Source organism: Rattus norvegicus, chromosome 19, assembly GCF_036323735.1.
Source record: "Rattus norvegicus strain BN/NHsdMcwi chromosome 19, GRCr8, whole genome shotgun sequence".
Lineage (NCBI taxonomy): Eukaryota > Metazoa > Chordata > Mammalia > Rodentia > Muridae > Rattus > Rattus norvegicus.
In genome coordinates this window covers 19566545-19577731 of record NC_086037.1, presented here as the reverse complement: position 1 = coordinate 19577731, position 11187 = coordinate 19566545, and the positions used below count along the sequence as shown (strand labels likewise).

Here is an 11187-nt window from a genome sequence, read left to right as displayed (position 1 = left end):
GGCCTAATAACACTCTGATGCCTGAATCAGTGTAGTTCTATCCAGAGCCTTCTAAAGATGCATAGACACTGTGGTGATAACTGACAGTCCCTTATGGAACTGAAACTGAGTCCAAAAGACCCACGGCACAGTGATATTTAAACAGCAGAAGACATGGACCCAGAGCTACAGGCTCTCCAGTCCAGAACAAAGAGAGGCAGACATGGCCATTCCACAAGTGAGGGGCCCTCCTGACCAGTACTTACTGATAGAAGTTAATCTCCTTCTTGAGCTCCTGAAATTTCTCACGATGTTCAATGTTCTTTGTGTCTAAGTTGTGCAGTAATGACATGACCTCTTTCTCCTTTATCTTCAAGTTTTCATAAAATGGATTTGGCCTGAAGTAGGGGCTGGCCCCAGGAAGATAGAACCCAATGAACATCGAGGTTTAGGATTATATGAACTCAGGCTGTGTCCTGTACTACCAAAGCCCTGGAAGGACACTTTCTGAATTCTACATATTTGGATCTTCTTCAGCTTCAGAAACTTGGAATTGTGTGCCCAGGACCGCAGAAGCTAAGCACCCAGATAAAGGGTTCCCTGGCTCACTTTTTTCAATCAGGAGGGCTGGATCTGCATTCAAACCTGTTATGCTGTCAAGAGCCTAGGACACAGAGCTTACCCAACCACAAACACACACACACACACACACACACACACACACACACACACACACACACACACACATCCAGAAACCTCTGATTTCATTTTTCCTGTTTTGACAAGTGGAATGCTACAAGCCGAATAACTAATATTCTAGAGGCAGACAGTACACATAATTCTGGAGATGAGACCAGATATTGCCACAAACTTATAATCTGCCCAAGGCATACAAATGTATAGACAAATGTGACCACACAGGCAAAGAACTGTACTGTTGAAAGTGGGGCTTCCAAAATAAAGCACTTACACCTCCATGAAACTATTATACAGGTAAATCCTGAGGTCAAAAAACAGACCCCTAAATTCCAAGTGTGCAGGGACATAGAAACATATATAAGTTGTGCATATGCATGAAGACCTGTGCACACCCAGACACACAAACTGGGACACACCCACAAGAAAAGAAAAGTAAACAGACTCAGGGAATGATAAAGAGAGACAAATATGGAAAGAGCACAATGAGAATCAGTAGAAATGCATGCACCATTACTTTCTCAGAGTGTAAGGCACACAGACAAGAAAAACCAGGCCAGAGTCTCAGGACTTCTAGTTAAGCATTGATATGAACACTGTGGGACCTGTCACCTAAGGCTGCTGCCAGGAGATGATAGCATTCAGTCACGTTCCTAGCAAGTACAAACACTCTCCACAAACTCACAGCACCTAGTACCTTGCAAAGCTACCACCTGTCAAGGGCTTTCCAATTGTACACTGGGAACTCATGCTCCAGTGACTTTATCCCTGAAATCTTCACTCAGATCACAAGTTCAGATTTTCAACAGGCAGAATCAGAGAGTCCATTTCCAATCTCACTCCTCAGTAAGGGTCAGGTTCTGAATCTCCTCTCTATGGGAGATGAGGTTTAGAACAAGGTCGTTTGTTTGGAGCAATGCATACCTCTTGCTCATGGATCCACCTGTCACATAAAGGAGGCGATCTGTCAGCTCATTTCTCTCCTTGGTAGTTAGCTCCAGTTCTCTATTCAGCCTCTCCTCTCCCTCGTTGGCCTGCACCTTGTTTAGGACATTTTCAGGGGATGACGTCTGTCTGCAGGCCTCTGTAGGTAGAAGAACACAAGTGAACCCGCATGGGGCTAATGCATAGAGCATACACAGACCACAGTGAGGTCCAAACAGGAGAACATGCTTGGAAGCCAGTGTCACTGCAAGGAGTTTGGTCTATATGTAAGAGGCCTCCTAAGTGGATCACAGTTCCCCCACTACTATATAGAGACCAAGAGATGTAAGCAGCCAGGTGTTCCCTATGCCCGCCCACACAGGCTTACAAGTACCAGAGAGATGCCTTCTCCAGGATTATTATCAGGTACGCAGGCTACAACCTGGTTTCAGGACCCTCACCCCTCTGGTTTCAGAAGTCAGATCATCAATTCAGCATCCACAATGACTTGATTGATCAGGGATACTCAGATATCCTACACTGTTACTCTAGTCCAATAACTTTGCATTAAAAAGACATGTAGGGGGAGGACATCGTCAACAGACTTATTAATTCCCCCTACTGAAATGACAAATGCCCCAGAAGTGCCAGTAGGTTACAGGCTCTTTCTCTACCTGCCCCATATAGTTTGGCTACTGTAGAAAAATATCTGCCACACAGAACCTCTAATGTATGAAGGTAAGATTGGCCCCGTCAGCCAGAGGTAGTCAGAGGAGTTCTAAGAATATAAGGTCATGGCCAGGAGCACAATTCTCTCCCTCTTACTACTGTCAGATAGTCACTGAATTTAAAGAAGCAATGAAAGTGAAGTACATTGATGCCCTGTTTAATTCAGAAAAGTTATACCCTCCATGACTCCTGATGGTGTTATTATATCAATTTAACATACCGAATGCACTGTAAAAGTAAAGACTAGAAGTTCACCCAATAATAGCATAGGCATTGCCATATCCTCCATGTGGTTATGGAGAAACTAATGATGTGAAAACCTTGACTTTCAGGAATTGTCATAATCAAGGAATTCAATATCTGTGGAGATGTCCAGTGGTTGTGGCCCATTACTAAAAAGGCCAGCGGAAGACCCACACACACACCCCTGACAGGAAGCTCAACATACACTGTCCAGAACTTACTCCACATTCCCCATGTCCTGTGTCCATCATTACCTTTAGGTTTCATTTGCGTCACTCTAGACTCTTCTCTATCAACACCAACTCTCCCAAAGCACCTACAAAGACGGGCAAACATGTCTGTGGATATATCCTTTGGACACTAAGAGAAAAAGTAGGGAATTGGTTGTCACAACGATACTGGTGACATCACAGGGATTCCAAGGTCTCTCTAGGAGACAATAGAATGTCCACGAAGGGATGGCTGATGTCATGGATAACAGACTTTGCCTCCCTGCTAATGTTGTCCCTGTACTGAGCAAAAGCTGATGGACCCTTTTCAGGGGACTTCCCTGTGGCATAGCCACTGAGCACCACATGCTTCCAAAGTCAAATTTGGCTCTAGGCTTGAGTGGAAAAACCTAAGTCATTGCTATGTATCTAAATGAGTGCTTCCTCCCCAATCCCTGCACAGAAATGTTTCATCCTACCTCAAATTCTCCTCAGTCAGCAATATTACCCATTAAAGATTACTGAGAAATCACACCAGTTCCTATAAGTAGCCAAAGAGGTCTCCTGTCTCATCATGTGCAGGTGCATGAAATCACACCCAGAAATAGCCTGTCGGGTAGGTTGCAATGTGGGTGTGTGTTATAGGTACAACCTGAAGCTTTGTGCTTAACATTTGACAGTTGCCACCAGATTCCTTAGGAGAAAGAATTGCATTCATTATGGTCCTGGCAACAATGTGGTGAGCTGTTAGCAGAGGAAACTGAAATATTGGATCCACCAGTGAATGCACCCTCAGGCTGAGTGTGGGGCTCTCCTCTTTGCACTTAAGTTACCAAAGTAGGAATGCTTACAAGCCTCTCTAAGCTATATCGTGTGATTTCATCTGAAAAATAAAATAGTCAGCAGATGTGGGGGGGGGGGGATGCAGCCAAAGGAGTAGGACAAGCCTAGAGACATAACTCAGTGGACAGAGTAAGAAACAAGCATCTTCACTCCTGTTTCATGGATCACCCCACAAAACACAAAAGCATCTATCGTACTAAAAAAAAAAAAACAGTTATTTTATTGAATGCATACACTAATACTGTTTACAGTATTAGTGGCAAAGCTCAGATTTTGGGGGCAGATCCATGACTTGAACTATCTTCTTGACAACATATAAAGCAATAAATAAATAAATAAATAAATAAATAAATAAATAATAAATAAGAAAAAAACAGAAAAATAAGAAACACAAAAAGCACAAGCCTCTCATGTGAAGTTACAGAAGAGTGGTCCAGTGGTCACTTCTGACCAGGCCATTTTAGCTATGACAGTGCATAGTGACCCTTAATTTGATGGGTCCTATATAAAGCTTTGTGCAATATTGTCATTTTAACAAACCTCATTCAGAACATACATAACGACACAGGATATGATTGCCATGTCCTTGCTGTGTATCAAGTTATTTTTCTGTGTCCTTGATTGTCAGGCATATTACAGCAACAATCTGAGATGGCTGGTAGACTTGGAAGAAAGTGGATATGAAAGATCCCCGTTTGATATCAGTACAGCCAGTTCTTAAGAATGAGAATCTTTTAAGCTGGCCCTCGCTTAGCCCCTAGACGTTAGACAATAGACCAGAAAGTACAGAAAGCACATTCCCACCCACTCTCTAGGAAGCTGCCCGACCATAAGAACAGAGGGTATAGAACATATTTACTGCAGGGCAATTACAAGACAGGAAACATCTCTGGGAAGCTGACTGACCACTATAGAAGTGAGATGTCCTGGGTACTGAATGCAGCTGTGCTATAGGCTGACATCGCTATAGCCTTGTCCTGGGAACTCCAGAAGAGAAACACCTGCCAAGACAGATATCCTTGGTCCTTGTCCTGGAAACCCCAGGATAAGAAAACATATATCAAGTCAGACGTCCTTCATACTGAAATAGCTACATTGATGTGGTTACGGCCTTATCGCAGGATGAGAAACATCTGCCTAGTTATCCTTGGCACCGAAATAGCTGAGCTAATGAAACTGTGTGATCGTAAATGACTGTTTAAGCTATACATTTCTGTTGTTCGAGGCTCCTCACATCCCTCCTGCGTGTGGACCATGTCGAGCCCCAGTGCATTGGTGTCCCAAAGTAAACCTCTTGTTTTTACATCAAGACTGAGTCCTGTGTGTTCATGGGGTGGTGATTGTCCTCAGGATTGGAGCGAGAGTCTCCTCTGTCTGAGGGTCTTTCAGATAAAGCTATAGTTGTGGGTTACACACCTCAATTCTCATTGGCTAATGCTGTCCTCACAGTCCTTGGAGGCCCCTTTGTAAGACTACCTGTTGGAAAGTAGAAGCAGCTTTATTTGAGCTCATAGTGAACCTGACGAGCAACGTAGAGAACAAGATGGGGTAATTGAGAACCTGTCTAAAACCAGCACAGAAACCCACCCTTCATTCAAAGCATCATCTACCAATTCTTGAATTTTTACCATTCTCTGCCAACCAGTCTTTCATTCAGGAAAGGTAGAAAAAAACTGGAAATGATCTTTCTATTCTAAGGACCTTGATCTGTCTTTCCTTAGGTTCACGTTAAGAACAAATGAAATGGGTATCACCATCTGAACAACTTAGTATCACCTACTCAGCATTTCTAGCCTAATACTGTGCCTATGGAAATCTCAAGCTTCCCTGAGTGTTGCTGCCCCAGCAAGAAGAATGAAGAACTGAGGTCAAACCCCAGCGAACCTTTCAAGGGGTTAGAAGAAAGCCATCAGAGCTACTGCACTTCTTTGTCCTTAGATTAAATCAAGATGATACAACGTGAATCTATTGGGCTATTCAACGATACATCTTCCTCACAACCCCACCTATCTGAGTTCATTGCTTGGCAGAATTCATGCCCCACCATCCTAGATATTTCTTGATTCATTGCTGCCAAGGGCCAGGTTTCCTGAGGTTTTTTTTTTTTTTTTTTTTTTTTTTGGTTCTATTTTTCGGAGCTGGGGATCTAACCCAGGGCCTTGCGCTTCCTAGGCAAGCGCTCTACCACTGAGCTAAATCCCCAACCCCGTGTTTTGTTTTTTATAGAATTGGGTGTAGTCAATCATAGTTGCCCTCTGTAAGAAATGACAAATATCTATAATAACTGACCACACTGTACTTGTGTATACAAGTACAGTAGTGGAAAATTCAGCATAACTGAGGAGTGGGAAATCACCACTGTGTCCTGGCCTTTCTCTGCTCATATCACAGCTCACAGGCAGCTGGGGCAAACCTTGAGTTCCTCTGTAGAAACAGAGTGATGTTGAATGGACACTGAGCAGGCAGAGCAACACAGCTGAGGCAACTCAATTCCAGCAAGAAATGCATTATGTGTTTCCCATCTTAACAGCTCCTTTTGAGGACTTGTCCCCACACCCAGCTTAAACACAGCAATTTTCATACATGCCCGCCTGCTATTTCATATTGTCACTGTAATACGCCTCCACATCATAGATTTCAAAAAAGAAAGAAAATAAACCTGACACTGAGAAGGGTGATGCCTGTCAACATCTAGTGCGTTAGCGGCCCAGGTACGGTCACAAATAACCAGGACACAGGGGATGCAGAGCAAAGGCAGATGCAACTGCATGCAGCTGCAAGCTTATTAACCCTTATATAGGCATGAATATGGATTACCTCACTTTCCCTTTTGGCAAGATATAATAAGATCGTTATTCCCATGATACCAGGAACGACTGAGGCAAGACTAGGCAAAGAAGTGAGACTAAGCAAAGGCTTCTTCTTAAAATATCTGTATAGCAAATCACCCCTCTTCCTAGTATCACAATATACTTGTCATAACCCAGAGAGCATGAGAGCCGCTTCCACAAAATGGGACATAGTACAACATAGTGTAAGGTAAAGTGAGAAAAACATTTTCTTCTCAAGGGCAGCGTTCCAGCCCCTGCTTGCATCTCTCAGCCATCTTTCCTTGATCCTGTCTGGGAAGTGTCTCTCAGTGACTCCACAATTTCTCTCTTTGTCCTTTTGTTTTGAAAGTAACCCTTTCTATAACACAGCTAAATGTCCTTGAAGGGGTTTAATCATGCAAAATAAAGCAATATAATATATAATGTATGCAACCTTTAATGAGTGTATCTATTTTCTTAGGGGTATTATTCAGATACCTTCCCAGATCTGGATTTAACTTTGGTAATTGTTATCTGTCTACAAAATCAACAATATCGAATAAATATTCCAGTTTTCTGGCGTAAAGTCCTCAGGAGTAAGAACTAATGATTTTGGTATTTGCTCGGTGTCTATTGTTATGTCTCTCATTTCATTTCTGATTTTTAATTCATGTATTTTCTCTCTTGTGCATTGTTAGTTTGAGGAAGGGATTGTCTCTCTTGTGGATTTTCTCAAAAAAAAAAAAAAGAGGAAGAAAAGACAGCTCTTGCTTTCCTTGACTTTGTATTTTTCTCTTTGTTTCTAAAGGCTTGATTTCAACCCTGAGTTTATTTCCTTTCATCAGATCCTACCAGACTCTCTATGGGATGAGGCTTTGCCTCACTTGGTAACAGCAGCATGGAATAAATGAAGCTTCTGCTGATCTCTGTTGTGGTGTTGCACATCACAATCTCACCGAAAACCATGCATAGCCTGGTTTTAGGCTCTATTAAAGCAGCCCACTATTTCAGTGTTCCCTGCAAGGTGCCATGGAACGGTAGTAACATAATTCTGCATGCACATCGACAGGTTTCTCCACGGTCTTCTGGGATATTTGATAATAATTTATAGTGAGTTCATGGATGAACACACACACACACACACACACACACACACACTTTACTGACATGGTGCATATTCTTTGCACACCAAAAATAAAGTGAACCTTACTGAAAATGCACCAATAATGGAATCGAAGGAGGGAGCTGTGGGGAAACTGGGGCTTAGAGTTAACTTAAAATACCTGATGCAGGGGCTGGGGATTTAGCTCAGTGGTAGAGCGCTTACCTAGGAAGCTCAAGGCCCTGGGTTCAGTCACCAGCTCCGAAAAAAAGAACCAAAAAAAAAAATACCGGATGCAGATTCTCCTTCTATTGGAGGAGAAACTTGATAGACAATGTGGTTCTTTATTTTCTTTCTCTAGAGCACACAGGACTAGGGTGGCAGCTAGGGCTTTGAGTGTATTTGGCAAGTACTGTAGCACTGAATTAAATCCTAGGGCTGGAACCCTATTAATCATCTACAACAATTACAGGGCAGTCTGGATGACGACACTCAGCTGACAATGTGGACATCTGAAGACAGTCACTGGACAATGGCTGACACACTTGTCTGGAGACTGGAAGGTTTCTCGATCTTGGAGAGGAAAGAAGGACCCTCCAACTACACTGTCCTCTAAGGAAGTTTATTCAGGTGAGGGATGACAGGGACTGTTTTGTCTCACGTCACACATGTCAGTAGAAAATATCCTAGGTATTGGATGGCGCTGTTAGCATTAACAGAACAAAGCACATAGTGTTGGGAAGATTAATAAATTATGAGTAGGATTAGAAAACCCCAAGCCTCTTCCAGGTTCTAGGAGAGCAAAAAAAAAAAAATACCATGAAATACAGCATTAATGGGATAGTTTGGTTAAATCTAGTTACTAGTTTCTATTGTGATACCTATTGTCAGTGCCTGCGCCGACAGTGTGTGAATATCGGGTGTAGGTTTGTGGGGTTGAAAGAAAACACGTACACGGGTCACCCTTTTTAGCGAGTGCCACCAAGGCTTTACTGAGATCTCCTTATATACCAGAGGCAAAAGCTGTGGAAAAACAACAAGGCAGGTGAAAATCCCCAACCAGGAAAATAGGACAAGTCTGTGTGGTGAAAGTTCCAGCCCAATCATGGGCATAAACAGCTTCATAAAAACAAGAAGCAGGAAAGCTCAGTGGGGAGGAAGGGTGCCATGGAAAATCCCAGCCCCAAATCAGGGGCTAAGAGCAGCTTCAAAGGTGTAAACAATTTCTTGCTATAGCAGGCTGAAAGGCTCAGCGAGGGGGGAGGGAAACACCAAGGTAGGGCCCAACAGGAGCCTTCACTGGTGGCTCTAATGTTTCACTTTCCTCTGCCAACTGGCCTCCACACTGTTTCTAGCACCATAATGATTTCAAGTCTTCCTTATAAGGAATTTTGTGGCAACCCTTGAATGCTAAGCACAAGGCTTCATGAGTGTTCCCCTAACACACACCCATGTTGCAACCTTCCAGGCAGGCTATTTCTTGATGTGATTTCAAGCAGCTGTACATAATAAGACAGGAGAACATTTTGACTGCATATTCAAACTGGTATTATTTCTCAGGAATTTTTAATGGCTAATATTCGTGAAGGAGGATAATTTGAGTTAGGATGAGACATTTTTGGGCAGGATTTGGAAGGAAACATTCATTTAGATGCATAGGAATTACTAAGGTTTTTATAATCAAGCCTTGAGGAAAATTTGGCTTTGGAAGCAGGAGATGCTCAGTGGCTCTGCCCCGGGAAAGTCTCCTGGAAAGGGCACCTCAGCTTATGCTCAGTACAGGGAGAACATTAGCAGGGAGGCAAAGTCTGCTCCCCATGACATCTGCTGTCCCTTCTTGGACATTCTATTGTCTCCTAGAGAGTTCTTGGTGTCCTCTGCTATGTCACCAATGTTGTAGTGACAACCAGTGCCCTAGTTTGTCTCAGTCTGAGTCTGGCAGATACATCCTAAGACATGTTTTCCAGTCTTAGAAGTGTTTTGGGAGGGGGGATGTTGATTGTGGAGAGACTAGGGTGAAGGAGTCTGACCTTTCGTCTCAAAGAAATGATGGACAAAGAAAGTGGTTCTGGGGAATGTGGAGTAAGTTCTGGGCAGTGTCTTTTGAGCTTTCTGTGGAGGCGGGGGGAGGAATAGTGGGTGTTGCAAGCTTAAGCTGACCTTTCTAGCAATTGGCCACAACAACTGGAGCATCTGCAAAGGAATTGAATTTCCATGAATATCACAATTCCTGAAAGTCATGGATTTCAGAACATTAATTTTCCCATCCCCAAAGAAAGGATATGGTAAGGCCAATGCTACTATTCTGTGAACTTCTGGCCTTTACTTTTAAAGTTGATTTGTGGCTTGTTTTTTGTTTGTTTATTTATTTATTTAGTTGGTAATATTATTTATTGCCAAAGTCAAATATCTGGGTTACATCCTGGGACCCATTTGACAGAAGGAGAGAAATGGCTCCTAAAAGTTGTTTGGTCATGTGCTGCACACACACACACACACACACACACACACACACACACACACACACTCACACAGACACTCATACTCATACTCACACTCATACGCATACAAACTTTTACGCAATAGTAATTTTTCTTAGAGTCTGATATAATTGGTTCTAATACAAGGACAGCCTGAGTGTAGTTACTATATAATTAAATAGTACTCATGCTCTCAGGCAAAGAATTTAAAGTTTATAGGTACCTAATAAACTCGCATTGGGACATATAAAGAACATTTAAATGTTCAGCAGAAATACAAAGAACAACTAATTTAATTTGTTAAAGTGAAAGCTTATACAATTCTGAAGGTTTTTATGCTGGTTTTATTATACATGTAATTATGAAAAGAAAACATATATACTTGATCAATGAAATGAGGAAGATTGATTTAATGAACATAAAAATGGATGGTACTTCAAAATTTCCATGATTACATATTAACTATTTAATTCCCTCCACAAGAGCAAGAAACGGACATTATTATTTATGCAACATTACAGATACATAAACCGAGAAAATATTGTTTGGCATGATTTTCTGAGCTTCCTTAAAGATATAGTTAATTGACAGAGCTGTGCTTTAAAATTAGGGTCCATATTCTTCTGTTTTAAATGTGTGACACTTTTCTCTTTTTTTCTCCATCTTTATTAAATGGGTATTTCTTATTTACATTTCAATTGTTATTACCTTTCTGGGTTTCCAGGCAAACATCCCCCTAACCCCCCCTCACTTCCCCTCCTCATACTCCTCCCATTACCCCCCCCCCAACAATCCCTTTCACTGGGGGTTCACTCTTGGCAGGACCAAGGCATTCCCTTTTATTTCTAGTGGGTGCTTCTCTCCCTGCTCCATGGGAAGTGGATGGGGCGAAGGCCCGGGCCTGAGGTGAGTTGGAACTGGGGAAAAGCATAGGGCCTCCTAGGTGAGAATGCCAAACCACCACTGCTGCTGCAGCCACCATGGAGAAGCCCTTGTTCCTGATGCAGGGAGGAGAGTCTGGTGCCCACAAGATGGCTGAAGGGGAGCTGAGAGTGGACAGTTTCATCACCCGCCTGCTGGAGGTATGAGGATATCGTCCGGGAAAAATTGTGCAGATGACTGGAGCAGAAGTCCGAGGGCTGTGTATCAAGTCTCGTGAAATCTTTCTTAGC

The 11187-nt window shown here is 42.6% G+C and overlaps 1 protein-coding gene across 1 annotated transcript; it reads right to left on the bottom strand.

Annotated features, from left to right (window-relative positions):
• Positions 1-241: 241 nt before the first annotated feature.
• LOC134483675 (disks large homolog 5-like) lies at positions 242-2944 on the bottom strand. Its single transcript, XM_063278883.1, has 3 exons — positions 2826-2944; positions 1600-1759; positions 242-389 (listed from the first exon to the last, which is right to left on the bottom strand). Exons 1-3 carry the CDS (start codon positions 2905-2907, stop codon positions 242-244), a joined length of 390 nt encoding a protein of 129 aa, XP_063134953.1. The 5' UTR covers positions 2908-2944.
• Between the last annotated feature and the right edge of the window lie 8243 nt (positions 2945-11187).